The following is an 18175-nucleotide window of genomic DNA, read 5'->3' as shown; positions in this document are numbered from 1 at the left end:
TGGTGTAGGCCGATTTCGGCGTCGAAACGATGTCCTCCGGCGGTTTCTTGTGCAGCATTGACGGCGTCGTACTCTACCGCGGATATGGACTGAAAATGTGTTAGGATTTGCAGCAGAAAGAACATGAAGATGGGTGTTTTCATGGCTGCTTTCCTTCTTTTCTTCTTCTTATTTTCTATTGATACAGAAAATGAGTTATAGCAAAGTGAGAAAGGATATATATATATAAGTGCGTGTGTGTGTGAAATTGATTGGGGGTAGATTTCTCCTATTCATTCCGTATTCTTGATTATTATATGAGAGTTAGAGATGAATTTGGTAAGCCACCGCAATGACCATAGTTCTTTGTGGACATGGATTTGAGACATCCACTTTGAATTCGGGAAATTGAATTACAATGGGTTACTTTAATTCATTTGTAATCTTATCCGGAGACAAGAGCGACTTGGTTGAGAGTGGAAGGATCATTGCCTTGAACTCCTTAGTTCAATTATACAGCTACTTGAGTGGAGAACAAAATTTCATTCACCGGTAATCATTTTATGAAATTCAAGAAAGATGGTTAAAAAATTACATAGTCTCAGTTGTATGGGCTATTATCGAACATGGTACCCCATAACTTAAAAGTTCAGAAAAAAGCCCAACAGGAATATGAAGGAAAGTCCAGGCCCAAAACAAAGAAAGGCAAAACAGCAACAAATCCCAGTGGGAAATAAAAGCAAACAGTTTGTGTGCAGAAGCAGAACTGATCAAGTAGTACAGATCTCCTTCAGCTTACCAGCAACAGATTCATCCAGCGAGTACTGCAAATCAACACACCACCCCAAAATGAGATAGAGGGAGAGAGAGAGATATGTATACAATGAACCGGCGATTACATGGTTAAGAAGGTGACCTTGTTGAGGACCCAGAGGGAATGTGTGTAAGTTCGGTTGAGGAGTTCGTTGAGGGCAGCAGCGTCATTGGGGTCGACATCTCTGTAGTTGACGAAGTTTTCACGAGCGTATTTCGCGTAGTAAGCCCTCGTGTCCTGCGGCAGTCGTCGCACCAGCCTCAGCACTTCCCCGTAGGCTCTTAGAGCCTTGTGCATTTCTCTGTAGACCATTAATCAGACTAAATTTGCAGCTGAATATCAGTGTCTGCCAATTTTGTTTGCAAGGGACGAATTAGCAGTACTCTACGTTGCGAGTTAGTGGGAAGGAAGAAAGAAGAAAGGAGGAGGGATGTTCATTTGTGATGGGCCAGTGGGTCTATTCGGACTATTTCAGAAATTAGAGCCCACACACAACTACTACTTCACATTTATTCATAATTAAGTTAGTAAAGTCGGTTAATGTAGTATAACCTATATTTCCTTATGGATCTCTATTAACATGGGTAGTTTCTTGAAACGTCACCGAATCCTCATACTTTTCTAATTTGGGGGCATCATCAATGGTTCGATCCGAGTCACCAGACTTTAAATTTATAACTGAAAGATTTTGAACAAGCTAAAAATATTGAAAAATCAATGATTTTAATCTATAGAACTAGGTCGCTAGATGGATTAGATTTTTTGTCAATGTAATTTGGTACATATATCATGAATATATCAAATAAATATGATTTAAAATAAAAAATTGAATCCAGAATTTCACCCCAAAATGATGCTAGATTTCATACTTGTATCCACCTCTTGGGGTCACAAGGAAGCGTTGAGATATCAACTGTACAAGGAGTCACATGTGATCATCTGAGTCTGAGACTTGTTCATTCGCCACTGCCTCAACGTGCAACCCTATGAGCCGCTTGCCAACTGTTAATGTTCACTACCACTGCTCTATAGAGAATGTATATATTAGTAATATTCTCTTATTTTTAAGGGTGTAAAATTAATTTTTATATAGAAGTCGTACAATAAATATATGCACTCTATTATATTATAAACTCCCAATATTATTATAAGTAGCACATTATGTCTTTGCTCAGTCTTTAACCACATCATGTTATTATTATCATTATATAGTAATGTCCCGGTAGAATATTTTTAGTTTGTGCTCTTTTGCTTTTGGACTTAATTCGATTTTGGAACATTACTTTCATTTTAAATACTTCGAATTTTTAATCAACTTATTTATTTGTGTATATATATATGGCAGCGCTGTGTATATAATAAAGAAAATTGGTGATGATATATAAAGAAAGAAAGAAAGGGAAATGGTGCATGGAGACATGTTCCGCATTTAATACATCCAAAACGTAGACTTCCAAGTTTCGTCCATAACCACCACAAACGCTTCACTTCACTTCTTCTTCACCTGGACAAAACCTGCCTCCCCGCCCTCACCTGTTGGCCTTCTCTCCGCCACCCATTCTCTCTATATATTCCCCCACCCCCCACCACTCCTCTCCCACACTACTCTCAATATCTTCTTTTCTTTCTCAACTAACAAAGTTTATAATTATACATGGATATCTGGTCCTGGATATGTGAGCTCCCCGGCTCTGACGAGTGGGACCGCTTCAACTCACGCCTCACTTTCGAACTCGCTTCTTCCAAGTCTATCGCAACCAAGAATGATAACTCGGCTCAATCGCTTCAGCTCAGAGCCGAGCGAACTCTTGGTTTGGAATCGGAACTTCTTGTTAGCTTCTCCGTGTGGCTTGTAGGGTTTAGCTCTACTGATGCGGAGAAGGCCGTGGCCATCTGGGCTTCTGACACGTGTCCTTTGTCCTCGGACAAGCCCTTCTTGCCTCTCGTTCTTCAACTCCTTCAAGAAATCGTGTCGCGTTCGCCTAACGCGCACGACAGCACCTGTCCTCGGTCACAGCTGCAGAAGTTGAATTCGGAGCCGCTTTCGTGGATTCTGGACTCCCACTCAACCGAGTCTTTCTCTAGCTTCTTCAACCTCATTTTCCTCACTCGTCTTTTCTGGATTTGTGTCTGCGACGCGCCGTCGGAAGTTGGTTCCTTCTATTTCCATTCCTTGCTTGCTCCCAACCTTGATACCTTCTCGTGTAAGGACGCGCCGGTACTCAGAAATTTCTTCGTCGCCGTTGGGACTGACGTGGAACTCTGTTTCGTGCGCACCTTCGGGTACATGTTAGCAAAATGGTTGATTTTAAGAGATGTTGAAGTGGGATTGCAATCTTTGACACCATCACCCACCAAGAATCTTGGATTTTCTTACGCCATGGAATCTCACGGGTTATGGGTTTTGAAGGGTTACGCTCCAGTGAAATCCATGCAGTGCATGCAGTCGTCTGGCCCGAGAAGTCAGTTCCCTGCTGTGATTGATGCTAAAGACTCACTGCTGAAATACGCCTTAGCCCACCAGCAACTTGAGGCTGTAATTCAATTGGAATATACAGTTGGATTCTACGATAATTTTATCCAAGTAAATGCACGTGTGGACAATCTTAGGATTCATGTTGTAAAGTTAGGGTTCAACAAGAATTCGGATGAGAACTTCTTGGAGGAGAAGCACTTCCCATCAAGAATTCGGGTTTGGGTGGGGCCAGAAGTTGGGGCGAGCTACGTGGGCGGGCTGAGCCTGGGGCGGTCCACGGACAACATGGAGAGGGAGATGGAGATGCAGAAAACCTTGAAGGGCAGTTCTGGAAAATTGAAGGTCCCTATGGTGAAAGCAACGGCCAGGATGGCAACCAGGACAAAAATCAAGAACTGGAGATGGGACCAAGATGTGGAGGGAAATGCCGCAATATTTGATGCAATATTGTGTGATAACACCAGCGGAGTGGAGATCTCCACGTGGAAGCCTCCAATTGGTAGGGGACAAATGGGTATCAATTTTAGAAGCCGGTACAGTGGCGGCGCCCGGCCATTTACAAAATCCGGGGGCTTGATTATGGCGGGGGAGGAGTACGGTGGAGGTGTGGGTTGGAGGTTGAACAAAGAGATGGAAGGGAGTGTGTTGAAGTGGAGGATAGGAGGGGAAGTTTGGTTAAGCTATTGGCCTAATGATTTCACGAGTTCATATTGTGAGACAAGGTGTATTGCATGGTGCGACGAAGTTGATGTACCCTTGATACCTACTAAAACTTAGAAATACACTTCACATCTTTTATTGCAAACAATAAATACAGCATATGATGTAAGACTATTTGGCCAAATGCATTGTATAGTTCCTTTTCATGAGTTTTGAGGCTATTCTATATATTAGCACCTTGCAAACTCAGTGGTCTCTATTTGTTGGTATATATATACACACACATTATATGTAACTTGTAGTGAGAAGTCATTTTGGGCCCAAATTATCTTTGTTGTCATGGGCGGTCTCAGGTTATGGGCTCTTAGAAATGGTTTTTGTCTCATAACAATCAATGGCATACGATGAGTTGGGTTGTTCTACTACGTGGCATCATGACTGCCACCGGTCTCTTAAAAGATTATATTCAATCGAATTAAATTTATTATAAAATAAATTAATATATTTATTATATTATTGATATTTTTTTAATTATAAATTAATCACACAATAAGTATATCGCATTTATCATATAATTAATTCAAATCCAATAAAATTCCATTTGAATTAAAATTTTAATTGCAACCCACAAACTTAATATATGTATAAAAGCAGATGCAAATTTTATGCAACCCATTACATCTTCTAAGTATTCATGAGCTGGTTGTGGAGAAAGATAAAAGGTCCAATTTCTTTATGTAACGGGACAGACAATGATGGGTAGTACATTTTATTTATTTATTTATTTTTATTTTTAATGATGGGTAGTACATTATGAATTGCGTTTCTTAAAGAACCTAGACAGGGTAATAAGTATAGAAATATATTCATTTATTAAGGTTTCGTTTTTTTTGGAGGTTTCGTTTTTTTTTGGTTTGTCTTCACTCTTCAGTAGTTGAAGTCAGATAGAACGATATAGCAATTAATTAGAAAACGCGTTAGGATGTTGTTACGATTTCTCCATCAAATCCAGCATGCATTTTTTTTTTTAAAGAGAAATTAACAATATCTTAGTTTACTAGTTCAGATTTCAAACGATTGTTTGTAATTTATTTATTTTTGTTAGTTATATTGATATATTTATTGAATAGAAATATTGTTCAATATATTGAAATAAATTATGATAATTTGAAGATAAAATGTAGTTGTTCATCTCATAGAAATTTCTTACATAAATTTGTCATGGATCGTATAAAATCAATGTCATAACTAATACAAACATAACATAATTAATTTGATTTAATATTAAAATTTTGGAGGACCACCAATTCCAATGGTTTGGATAAGATATTCAATGAGACTTGTTTGATTGAGGCGTAGACCGCCCACATGCTACATTATGCCGTTGGCTCTGATAAGCGAACAGATGTTCGATCAAACACAGCTGCAAACCGCACAAACATTAATGACATGACAAGAAATAATTACCGCTTTCTTTTTCCTCAGTATCAATTGTCGTGTGCTGTAAATTTTTCCCAAACACATATGTTAACAAGTCCAAACTTGTCCTTGCATCCGGAAGGAATGTTCTCTATCAAGTTAAATTGTTGAATTACTTTTTAATATTTCAAAACTTTCAACTTAATAACATTACGTCTAAATTATATTAATTAAATTAAAGGGAAACTAAATACTTGTGAATTTTATAATAACCTAAGCCGATAGTAAATTTAATTCCATACGAGTTACCGTTACAATTTAGAGTTAATTACACTTAAATTCCCTGTAAAAATACTACAGACACATTTTTACTTACGCTTCATTCAATATTTTTTAAGTAATAGCAAGGAGATAAATATAGTATATATATAAGATCGAAATAAAATATTATTTTTAAATTATAATTATTGGACAAAAAGTAGCAGTTAATTAATGAGAAAACTAGTTATATTTTGATATTTTTTTAAAATTCTGCATATGGAGTGAGGTATATATTAATATTGCATTTATTTTTAAAAAATATGCTATTTAAAGTACTTTTTTCATTTATTATCTCTTGAGGAAAGTATAATTAATCCTAAAAAATTATTCTATGCACAAAAGATTGAAGAGCCCAATGTGTTTATCTGTCAGCATCGGATATTTTTATTGTGGATGAAGAGAGTTTTGTATCTCAAAATAAAAAAAACTTAATATGGGCTCATGCAAAAATTCGGAAAGAAAGATATTTGTTTCATGTCATCAAAGAAACCTTAGTCCTATTCATCAAAAAATAAAGAAACCTTAGTCCTATGGGAAAATCAGCAGAGACAAGGCATGGCGCGTCCATAAAAGCTTCGCCTACTGCACATGCCTTAGCGGAAAAAGAGAATGCCCAGAATAGGTAAAGCCAGAAACGGCGGGCCCATCTCATGCCAGTACACGCCGGGTGCATTCAAGGCAATGGTTGTCATCTCTTCATGTCCCATTTCACCAACCGCCCCATTTGCTCACGGGGATACCACTCTGCCCTCCCGCAGTCATATTATTTTGTAAATTTTTTTTGCCGCAACTATAAATACAGACCGGAAAGTGTCAGAAAAGATTGCACATCCAAATTCAAGAGCTCATCTTTTTCACATTTTAAAGTGATAGTTTAATCATGATACCAAAAGGGTTTTTCTTTTTTGTGCTTCTTTTGGTTTTTGTCGACTCAAGATTCTTCTTTGGACATGTTCTTGGGGTCGCTGTGAAAGATAAGGATGTGTGGAGTTCGAGTTTGGAGAAAAATATGGATAGTACGAGGAGTCTTGAGGTCAGGTTCAATAATGGGCCTGCTAAGCACTGGACTGATGCTCTACCCATTGGGAATGGACGCCTTGGTGCTATGGTTTGGGGCGGTGTTGCCAACGAGACTATTAATCTCAACGGTATATTTTGCTTGCTATTGAATTTTTAAGTTATTGTTGTTTTGATTGTCTAAGTGAAAATGTAGGGATGGATTGGTGTTTGTTTCTTGAGAGTTAAGTATTGAAGAATGATGGCTTGAATGCAGAACTTTTAGCTATGTGCGGTTTCTTGCCTTTACTTGGAGATGAGTGTGATTTAAGAGAAAAGAAATGATATTTTATCGGAAGGGTAGCAGTTATTTAATGTTTAATAATTGCATTTAGACTTACATTATTAATGAGTGGATCATTGTTGCTGTGTCCCAAGTAGAGAATATATATATCAAGATTTTGTACTTCTTGCACTTTTAGATAGCATAACGCACCAATGGTTAGTCTGCTATCTTAAAATCATCTTGGCTGCAAAATTCATTGTGGAAATGGAAGTAGAAGAAAGATGGTATTTCTTTAAAGGAAGTATGACATGTAGGATTGGGGATTCTCCTTTTCTCTTGACGCAGAGGACACACTTTGGACGGGGACTCCTGGTGATTATACAGACCCTGATGCTCCAAACACCCTGTCTAAAGTCAGAAAACTTGTCGACGATGGGCAATATGCAGACGCCACCACAGCCGCAGTCAATTTATCAGGAAATCCATCTGATGTATGCTGCTTCTTTACTTCCAATATTTACTCCGTCATTTTTGGTATTTCGTATTTGTGCCATTTGCTTTCTATACCTGATATAATCAGAGGTTTTAAGCTTGTTATTCAATTGCTTCGTCAACCATTTCATCTTGAATGAGCCAGGGATGAAACAGGAGCAATTTTGTCTTAAAATACGTTGTGGGTTAAATGGGAAATTTTTTTGACCAGTGCTTCTGATTATTGAATTTTCTTTTCATACTATTTGGATTAAATCCAGGTTTACCAGCTCTTGGGAGACATAAAAATAGAGTTTAGTGATACTCATGCTGCATACGATGAAGAAACTTATCAGAGAGTACTGGATTTAGACACAGCAACCGTACAAGTGCAGTATTCTGCCAATGAAGTTGAATATACAAGGGAATATTTTACCTCGAATCCAGATGAAGTAGTTGTGATAAAGATTTCTGGAAACAAGCCCTCATGTCTAAATTTTGTGGTATCAATGGACAGCAAATTGCATCATCATTCATATGTAAATAACAAAAACCAAATCATTTTAGATGGAAGTTGTCCAGGCAGAAGAATTGCACCAAAAGTCTATGGAAATGGTAATCCTAAAGGAAGCAGCCCCCAGAAGTCCATTAAAAATCCCAATCCTAAAGGAATTCAATATTCAGCAGTTCTGGATCTGCAGATTAGTGATGATGCAGGTGAGTTGCAAGTTGTGAATGGTAGAAAGCTGCGGGTGGAGGGTGGCAACTGGGCTGTTATCCGTCTTACAGCATCATCATCATTTGATGGGCCATTTACCAAGCCTGTGGATTCAAAAAAGGATCCTAGGTCGGAATCTTTAAGTACAATGGATTCTGCAAAACGATATTCATATTCTGATCTTTATGCACGCCATGTTGATGACTATCAAGCACTTTTTCATCGTGTCTCACTGCAGCTTTCTAATAGCCCCAAGAGTGCTGTGGGAAACAGCATAAATGTGAAAGAAGACAAGGATGAGCTGATTACAACTGCTCAGAGGGTCAAGTCTTTCAAAACTTATGAAGATCCCTCTACGGTTGAGCTTCTTTTCCAGTATGGTCGATACTTGTTAATTGCTTGTTCACGTCCTGGATCTCAGCCCTCAAACCTGCAAGGAATCTGGAACAAGGATATTGAGCCAGCATGGGAGTATGTACAAGTTTTCCAAACTTATTTTCATACTCTTGTCCATTTTCTCAAGTACCTCTGTAAAGATTTTTGGGCTACTATAATTCTGATGTTCTGTTTTTCTGTTTCTCCCCAGTGGTGCTCCTCACCTGAATATCAATCTCCAAATGAACTACTGGCCTTCTCTCTCTTGTAATCTAAAAGAGTGCCAAGAGCCTTTATTTGACTATATCTCGTCTCTGTCCAGAAATGGAAATAAAACTGCGAAGGTGAAGACCTCCTTCATGCTCTGGTCCGCTTGTTCTTCTTAAGTTTTATCCATTGATGTATAGATTTCTGTGAACAGGAGCACCATACACAATAGCAGTGAATGAGATACTAATAGCTAAACTAACTAAACTGTCCGTAGGTGTTTAAAGTATTCCAGCACAGCAGAGCATAAATTCAACTGATGCAATATAGACTTGATGTTGATTGGTAATCAGGGATGGAAAATATAGAATCAATCTCCCTTTCTCTCTTTGTCTCTCTCCTCTCTCAATATAGTATTTTCTGATGGTTATCAAATGAGAGCAATGTTTTTTTTTTCTCTGGATCCTTTTGCTGGTTAATTTAAAAGGGCGCAAATAGAAACTTATTTTGTTCTTGGTATTATTTTCTTAGCACAACAAAGCATGTTTTCGTGTACAACCTTCATGCATTTAGTTACAGAATGTTACAGGTGAACTATGGAGCAAATGGTTGGGTTGCGCATCAGGTATCTGATATATGGGCAAAAACATCTCCAGATCGTGGTCAAGCTGTGTGGGCTTTGTGGCAGATGGGTGGAGCGTGGCTTTGTACACATTTATGGGAGCATTATACTTATACAATGGACAAAGTAAGAATCTTTCTGAATGTCGTTATTCTCCTTGAATTTGATGATTTATGACCCTCAGTTTGCACTTTTCATATGCTTGCAGCTTTTGGAGTTGGGTCGCTCTTATGTCATACTCTTCTTTCTGGATGATTTGTATTAGATACTCTCGCTATACGAACATAATCTATCAGAATTTTCAGAAAGGAGCTTAGAAACTCCCATCTATCAGAATTCTAAGAGGCAAAAAATTGAAAATAATCTAACCCCACCTAACTTTTCATGTTCTACACTTGATTGAATGCTTTAATTCCTTGAACGAGAATTGGATTAAGTAGAGAATCAACTTCTGCTGTATAAGACAACAACTGAAACTTTCTCTGAATATGTGAACTTACCAAAAAAGTAAATGAACTCGTTATACAATATGATACTCCAGGATGTTGCCACATGATAAAACCATAGACTTGACTAATTGGTGTTTTCATGCTTATAGGAGTTCCTAAGAAACAAAGCGTATCCCTTGCTGGAAGGTTGTGCTGCATTTCTACTTGACTGGCTGATTGAAGGCCCCCAAGGAATTCTTGAAACTAATCCATCTACCTCCCCAGAACACATGTTTACTGCTCACGATGGTAAGCCCGCTAGTGTTAGCTACTCATCAACCATGGACATGCAAATTATTCATGAAGTTTTCTCTGCAATTGTTTCTGCTGCTGAGGTAAATCTCTCACCCCTAATCATCTATTACTCTACAATATTGGCTTTATGTTATTATGTGCTAATTGAGTTCACAACTGAAAATAGGAGCTGGGTAAAAGTAATGATGATCTTATCGTAAGAGTTCTTAAAGCTCAACCACGTCTTGCTCCAACCAGAATTGCAAGAGATGGGTCAATCATGGAATGGGTAAGTGGGCGCTTCCATATCAATTCTTCATTAAAGGAGGATACCTTGAGAAGTTAGCATAATATGCCACCTATTTAACCAATGAATGAGATGTTCAATTTTCTCTGTCGTCTGTCATCATGGCAGGCACAGGAATTTGAGGATCCAGAGGTGCACCACCGACATCTATCACATCTATTTGGCCTGTTCCCTGGTCGCACCATTAATCTTGAAACCACTCCTGATTTATGTAAAGCAGCAGAGATCACCTTAAACAAACGAGGTTAGTGTTCAATGAGTCTAGAGAACATAGCTTCGATGATCATGGGAAATTTCTGATACTATATCTAATTTAAGTAGATGTTTCTCCACCGGAAGCTCTTTACTACAATCAACTTCGATTATGTCATCCTTGGTTAAACTCTAACATCTATTGCGTGTTTCATTTCCTTGGAGCAGGAGAAGAGGGTCCAGGATGGTCAACAACATGGAAAGCTGCTTTGTGGGCACGCCTTCATAACAGCGAGAATGCATATCGGATGGTAAAGCATCTATTCGATCTAGTGGATCCCGACCATGAAAGTGATTTTGAAGGAGGGCTATATGCCAATCTCTTTACTGCACATCCACCTTTCCAGATCGACGCCAATTTTGGGTAAGAAAAACAATCTGTGTGATGTCAATCTAAATATGTAGGCATCTAGTAGAAGAAGTTGATGGGTTGAATCCAATTAAGAGAACTTAGGCGAGAAGAATCTTTATGCCCTCTGTTTGATTTTTCTTCGTATTTTCGATGCATGTCTTCCTAACAGAATGTCATATTGCTGAAGCAAATCCAAAGTTTCCTGAATAACAAAGCAATTTACATGCTGATGTTTTTTTGTTTTGGTTTATGATGGCAGATTTTCCACAGCAGTAGCAGAAATGCTAGTTCAGAGCACAGTAAAGGACTTATACCTGCTTCCAGCTCTTCCTCGTGATAAATGGCCGAACGGTTGTGCTAAGGGTCTTAAAGCGCGGGGTGGTGTGACGGTCAGCGTTTGCTGGAGGGAAGGAGATCTTGTAGAAGTTGGGCTTTGGTCCAATGATAGAAATACTGTGAAGAGGTTACATTACAGAGGAACTACTGCTACAACAAATATTTTATCAGACATAGTCTACACTTTCAACAAAGAGTTGAAATGCATCAAAACAGATGCACTTCAGTGATGGCCATTTTTTCCCTTTTTGGCTGAGAAAATATGATCAAATGGATCTTATTACAAAGACTAAGGACTTATATTCATCATTTTGATTCAAAGAAATATTATTGTAGCAACCTTATTTTTAAAGTCTGTTGTTGTTGTTGTTATTATATTTTAAATCCAAAAGAAGGAAATTTATAAAAATTTGAACAGTAGGACTCATGACGTTTACAGACACTTTATATTGATGGTCGTCTTAACACAATTTTGTACTATCCGACTAATAACGATAGCTTTCGGCTTGAAATTAATTTTATAATTTTAAAATAGGTATATTCTTAAAAGTTTTTAACAACCAACTGCATATTACTCCTATCATCAAAACTCTGAAATGGTGTTCACAAGTATTACATTCTGAATATGTACTACTAACTGTGTCTGTGACAGTTTGACAAATTTTAAAATTGGAAATATGGATTACTGAAATCATTATTTCATTTTCTTAATATCGAAAAAAATTGAAATTAAAAAGGTTGACTGAAGTCCACGCTGCTCTCTCCTGCGTAGCACTCTATTTTTTCTCAAAACCCCATTTTCAAAAACCCTCGCCTCTTTCACCATATCACGCACAAATCAGTAACGACGACGGCAACAATGGCTTGGCGTGGTTCACTTTCCAGATCTCTCATCTCCACCGCTAGGGCTTCCGCCTTCCGCTCATCGACGCCGCTCTCCGCCCCGCCTCCCCTGCGTCCTCCTTCCGTCTCTTCTTCTCGCCTCAACCCCCGCCGTCTCTCCTTCTCCAATCCCAGGTCCTTAAATTTGAACATCAATGTGGCCGCCTTATCGAATGCTCCCTGGAGTTTCCTGTTTTGTTTAGTTTGTATAACCTAAAATCTTAAGGTTGAACACTGATTTTATTCTCTCTTCTCCTACGACTTGAAAGTCCTTTTATTACCTAAGGAACACTTTTGTCATCTATGGTTTCGTTGTTTTTCCTTCAGAATGTCTTTATTTTTTTACTCGACATGCCGATCGATTTTAGCCTGAATTATTATGTTTTAGTGAATGCCTAGGAACATGGCGTAGGACTCTTCATATTCCTTCAATGCCTGTTCATTATACATGGGCTTTAACAATTCGCGATTGGCATTTGATTGGCTTGTCGAAGAATTACAAGTGTCCAATATCTCTGACGGACGCATTGGGTTTTTTTAATGTAATGCAGGACACTGGGGGAACTGGGATGCATTCAATCAATAATGCCATTGCACACAATGGTGGCGGGAGCACGGCTGACTTCTCACTCGGCAGTCAATGTGCGGGCATTCTGTGAGCTGTCCCATGGTACCTTCCGCCGTTCTTGTCAGGATCGCTAGTAGTGTTTTTGTGAGTCTGATACTATCATGATAGGATAGGCGAGCCAATAGATGCTCATAAAGAAACTGAAAATTTTTCTTTGTTATGAATATTTCTTCTTTAACTGATTAAACTAATTGTGCTACCTGTGAAAAATGATGATGAGTTAAAGAATGAAGTGATTACATTAGTTGTTAGCTTTATCAAAATTGATTGATAAGAAAAATTGAGATTAATAGGATCGATTGGGACTTGGGAGGAACATAAAAGATGGGTGATACCAGCAACAGTCAAAGGCAGGACACTGATATTGCATTGTAATTTTTCCTTTGAATGTGTAGTTTGATCTGGTGTAAGCTTTTCTAAACTATTGATGCTACATAAATAGGAGAGAAGGTTAATGATTTTTGAGAGCTTGCTTGTTTTGGATTAAATCCAAACTCTGCTAGAGATATCTGAATATTGACAGATGTTTGGGATAATATTATTAATCTGTACCATTAAGGTCTTCTGAAGATACAGACACAAGCATGGATAGACACACACACATATGTATGGGTGAGATATTTTTCAAATATGTATGGAAATTAACCAATTGTACTGCCTGCCCTTGCGCGACATTTTTCATCCATGATTTGGAAAGTGTAGAGATTTGTATACTAGAATTTGGTATATTGTTGTAAGTGGTATCTTGATATTGTAGATGTCACTTTAGCTTGATATGTCATTCTGGAAGCACATTCTACTGCAGCTTATATTAAGTGAGATAATCAATCTGATGAAAGAGGGAAACAGGAGAAAAAAAAACCCCTAGCTGTAGGATTGAATACCCAGTTGGTTTGAGAAATTGTTTTGCTTCGCCTGTGTATTTGCCTTTTATTCTGAGTTTCTGACTGGTTGTGTCTTGACTAGTCCAGTTAGATTTTATTTTGGCATCCTAGATCGCTGTGTTTAGCTAGACCAGTGTGACATCATCAAATTTTGTCGACTTACATACGGCATATGGGCTATGTTTCTCTATTTATTCTGCCACATTAAATTTGTGTTGGCATCAAATAATTGAATACAACAAATTGAATTTATATAGATTTTTCATCTGTGTACCCAGACATGCTATTAGCAAATCTAGTTGATTTGTCTGAACCAGCAAACCATTTCTTTTCTGGCTTATATCTTTTTTCTTTTATTTGGGTGAAAGAAAAATAACAAAGAAATGAGAAAACGGACATGTTTGCTTCGTCAGTTGCATAACCATTGAAGTCATTGTTAGAAAAATGCTTGGTCTCAGGGTCAGTTGCATAACCATTGAAGTCACTATTAGAATAAAATGCTTGGTCTCAGGGTCTTATATTGTCGCCTTTAGTCTGTTTAGCTCCACTATAATTAGTGCTCCTTGAAGTGATTGACAACTCACCGAGCATATCTTTAGCAGACTAATGTAATGGTCTTACCACCTCATTCCAAAAATACATAGGATATATCCAATCTCTAGGTTCTTGCAATCCTCATCCACGTGTTTGAGTTTTAACATGGCATATTTGACATTGTGGCAGGTACTTGAAAAGATATGTTGGATCAGCAGAGCTGCTGCGCAAAGATTTGGGACTTGGTCAATAGGTGTATCTTGCAGGAGCTTCCCCCCGGGGGAAGAAGGGAAAATATCAATAAAGAATATATCATGCATTTCATGTTTCTGTGGATGACACTTTACTCTGTGATAGTTACAACCATAGTATGAGACATCTTGCTCATAGCTGCAATAGTTATGTGGTGGTCATGTTTGCGCTGCTCATGTAAACTGATTTGTAATGCCTTTTCTACTTACAACTGACCATTCTGAACACTACTGCTCTTCTCATTGTCATTGCTCAAATTTGTGAAGTGTACATTCATGCACCATACTCTAAGCAGAAGGAATGTGCATCCTTGCCTACTGGAGTTCCTTGAACGGCAGTTTTTGTTTTTGTTTTTTTGGTTTCTTTTAATCACCATTCACCAGTTTTGCTGTCCTTCCGTCGCTGAATGTTTGAATCTATAAGTGTAATGCAAAGTGCTTTTGTGATTCTGGAAGTACGTTGCCTAAAAAATTTCAGCTTCATTCTTTTTGCTTCATAAAAAGTCTTGGCTTCAACTTATTTCAGTCCCTTTTAAAATGGCTGCTTTCCATCGACTTGATTTGATGCTGGTCTTTTTTGTTAACTATATAAAGTAGCAATGGTGATTGTTGCAACTCTAGCAGACGCATGAGAACCTGAGTATGCAAAATAGTGAAATCCACCCTGCTTTGATATTATAGTTCAAATGGAAAAATACATATCGTCATTTCAAGCTTGTCAAGGACACTCCCAAATTGAATCAAACAGGAAATTTGCGAGCAAATTCTTGTAGGACAAGATTATGGTCAATTACATGTCCCTCTTATCATAATTCTAGGGCCACACAATTTGTATAATGCGTCATTATGTCGAATAGTGGAATAGTTACATGAACTGATCCCATGAGAAAGCTAAAAGTCGGCCAAACCCAATTGCGTTATTGTGTTGAATCGTGGAATAGTTACATGAAGAACTGATCCCATGAGAAAGCTAAAAGTCGGCCAAACCCAATCGCATCTTCCGGAACTGGTCCTTTCAGATGCTGTTTAATTGTGCCCAACTACGACACTAATAATTCATGGGACTGCAGTTTTAAGCCCAAACAAGATTCTTCTTGCCCTTGTTTGTGGTGGTGAGACTAAGGAATAAAAACCCCTGTGGACTCTTTGGTAATTTCATCAAGTTACTATTCAAGGAGAACAACGACTATTCACGAGGTGACATAGAGAATCAACATGTAGCAAAGTAGAAGTCCTCTAATATCCTCAATCCACAATGTTGAGAAAAGTTGCCAACCAAAAATTCTGCTTTGGAGATTCTCCTGATCTGATTAACCCCTTCTTTTTTCCCTCGTTAGCTTTTGAGTGGAAACTAGTCTAAAAACACCTTCTGCAAAAGCCAGTTCCGTGGACAAAGTAAGTTCTCTGAATTATCGTTACCTACCTTCCTCGGCCTAAATCATATTCCCCTAATCAACATCACTGCCTCTTGTGCCGACACTTATCATTCCACTTGGCACTAACAGTTGTATCATTAAACACAAAGGTAAACCCCATCACGAAAATGTTGTCATAATTTCCCAGAGGGACAAGCAAGTGAAACATGCAGGTAGTCAACTACAGGTAATCTAGTCATGTAAATTTGCTCAACTCTTACTAATTATGTGCTTTTCTGTATGTGTATGATGTATGTACTGACATGGGCTTTAAGTAGTGTAAGGCTCACTACAGAATAAAAGCTGATAAACCGTGGTTGTGAAAGAGATAAGGCATAATGAGAAAGTAAACTTTTCATCATCTTATCTTTACATACAATACAAGAAAATTCAGCTCAAAGTACACACCAGCAATCACATGCCAGAAAGGCAGAAAGACTAAAAAGAAGCCCCAACATGAAGACACCCACCTAGATACTCATGTTTCAGATAGAACTAAAGAAAACTGGTTAAGATACCCACAAATCTTTTGTCCTGCTTTTATCACCATTATTGCCAAGTTTCCTGACCCACCACTTTCCACACAAGGCTTTTTATGTATCAATCAGAACACACCCAATATGATATAATTCTGCAACCACTAACTCCAACATCTATATTCTAGATCAAATCTTATCATTCACTCACATTTTAATTATAGAGGGAACACTCCTTCTAAGTGGGTTCCATCTTCATTGTATCTCATACCAACCTGAACTGAAAGTTTTCACAAAGTATCATGTCAGCTTAAGGAGAACACAGATGAAAAGTAATAGCTGATATTTATTCCTGCACTCCTCACCCAAGATTAGGTTCTAAAGCAGGTAAATAGATAAATTCATATAAAAATCGTAGCAACAATCTAAAAAGTGCTGATGAATTTTAAGAAGGCAAATATCATGGCAGGCAATAAAAAACAACCATGTGGATTTGATTTGACTGCAAATGGAATCGTCATTGGAGTGTCAATATGAGTTCACTTTTATCTAAGCCAATGGAAACCAGTTAAAGTTGATGTGGTTTCAACAGATAAGGAGGAAAATGGTGAGTGGGGAATCTCAAGCTTGACAGAGGCGAAAGATGACGTATGCATTTCCCCTTGGGAAAACCAAGCATCACTTGGTGGGGACAGTGAACGGACATATCATAGGTCTAAAATGTCTTAAATCATACTACTTCATCTTGTCAGTCTCAATTTATTCCACCCCTCTGATGTAGAACCAATTTAAGAGTCAAGAGAAGGATTCAACAGAGTACCTTCATTCATTCAAAGTACTGTCAGCACGAAGAGGTGAACTAAGAATCCAAAAGAGAAGAGTCTTCTGTACTGAAGAAATTAGCAGCTAAGAAAAAAGAGATGCCAAGTGAAGAAAGTAGCAATCAAAGAACAGAAAAAAATCCAGGAGAGTGGTTGAATCTGAGCCTCGGAGCGGATCCAACCCAAGCATTCAAAGAATCTGAGGTACATCCAAGACCTGCTTCAGCCAAAGTTTTCTCATGCAACTTCTGCATGCGAAAGTTCTACAGCTCACAGGCATTGGGAGGACACCAGAACGCTCACAAAAGAGAAAGAGGTGCAGCACGACATTACCAATCAAACAAAATGATGACAATGATGGCCTTGCCAATGCATGCTACTATGTTTAGATCACTTGGGGTGCAACCCCACTCCCTCGTGCACAAACCAGGCAGAGACGAAACCAGGATTGTGGCAAGATTTAACGAGGCTAATACAAGATTAGGGATAGCATGGCAGCCTGCCACACTGGAGGAAGCAACAGATGTCATGTGGCCTGGAAGTTTCCGGTTAGAACCCCAACAACCAGAGCAGAAATCATCAAATTCAAATACAATTGACTTGAATCTCAAACTGTAATCAGCTTATGTATCTGTAATACCAAATTGAAGTTTTGTTTGTAATGTATGCTTATGCTTTCCCGAGATTTGCTAATCAGTTTAGATTCCAGTAGAGTTGCACTTCCATTATTTAGGACAAGTTCATGATGTATTATCTACTTGCTAAAGAAGAACTTCCACCTCTCTATTAGTGCTGTAGTGACTAAACCAAGAATTTATTGGCCTTTTTTACTCAGATTCTAATCCTCGGGCACATTTGACACACTTTAACACTATTTTCAGTTGAGTTGGGATAAAAAATAGCAAAATTTCACCTTACTTGTGTTACAGGTTGATTATTGCACACTCATACAGAACATCACCTTGAAAATC

The 18175-nt window shown here is 38.2% G+C and overlaps 5 protein-coding genes across 7 annotated transcripts; 4 read left to right on the top strand and 1 right to left on the bottom strand.

The window, feature by feature from the left end:
- On the bottom strand, positions 525-1282 carry LOC105169498 (LYR motif-containing protein At3g19508). The gene is made up of 2 exons (XM_011089897.2): positions 896-1282; positions 525-803 (listed from the first exon to the last, which is right to left on the bottom strand). The coding sequence occupies exons 1-2, from the start codon at positions 1103-1105 to the stop codon at positions 750-752; spliced, it is 264 nt and encodes an 87-aa protein (XP_011088199.1). The 5' UTR covers positions 1106-1282; the 3' UTR covers positions 525-749.
- On the top strand, positions 2248-4224 carry LOC105169880. The gene has a single exon (XM_011090434.2). The coding sequence runs from the start codon at positions 2448-2450 to the stop codon at positions 4044-4046; it is 1599 nt and encodes a 532-aa protein (XP_011088736.1). The 5' UTR covers positions 2248-2447; the 3' UTR covers positions 4047-4224.
- Positions 6215-11652, top strand: LOC105169496 (alpha-L-fucosidase 2). 2 transcript variants are annotated; one of them, XM_011089895.2, is made up of 10 exons: positions 6215-6817; positions 7297-7442; positions 7704-8611; positions 8727-8859; positions 9312-9470; positions 9943-10167; positions 10254-10355; positions 10482-10617; positions 10794-10989; positions 11237-11652. In XM_011089895.2, exons 1-10 carry the CDS (start codon positions 6550-6552, stop codon positions 11541-11543), a joined length of 2580 nt encoding a protein of 859 aa, XP_011088197.1. In that variant the 5' UTR covers positions 6215-6549; the 3' UTR covers positions 11544-11652. The 2 variants fall into 2 exon arrangements, with proteins under 2 accessions (XP_011088197.1, XP_011088198.2); XM_011089896.2 differs by having other exon boundaries at positions 6705-6817; positions 7266-7442.
- LOC105169495 lies at positions 12067-14830 on the top strand. 2 transcript variants are annotated; one of them, XM_011089893.2, is made up of 3 exons: positions 12067-12330; positions 12747-12907; positions 14431-14830. In XM_011089893.2, the coding sequence occupies exons 1-2, from the start codon at positions 12173-12175 to the stop codon at positions 12895-12897; spliced, it is 309 nt and encodes a 102-aa protein (XP_011088195.1). In that variant the 5' UTR covers positions 12067-12172; the 3' UTR covers positions 12898-12907; positions 14431-14830. The 2 variants fall into 2 exon arrangements, with proteins under 2 accessions (XP_011088195.1, XP_011088196.1); XM_011089894.2 differs by having other exon boundaries at positions 12073-12330; positions 12747-12865.
- On the top strand, positions 15206-17993 carry LOC105169494 (zinc finger protein 4-like). Its single transcript, XM_011089892.2, has 2 exons — positions 15206-16094; positions 16976-17993. The coding sequence occupies exon 2, from the start codon at positions 17304-17306 to the stop codon at positions 17820-17822; it is 519 nt and encodes a 172-aa protein (XP_011088194.1). The 5' UTR covers positions 15206-16094; positions 16976-17303; the 3' UTR covers positions 17823-17993.

This window comes from Sesamum indicum, linkage group LG8 (assembly GCF_000512975.1).
Source record: "Sesamum indicum cultivar Zhongzhi No. 13 linkage group LG8, S_indicum_v1.0, whole genome shotgun sequence".
In the NCBI taxonomy this organism is placed as follows: Eukaryota; Viridiplantae; Streptophyta; class Magnoliopsida; order Lamiales; family Pedaliaceae; genus Sesamum; species Sesamum indicum.
This window is presented reverse-complemented; position numbering and strand designations above follow the sequence as displayed.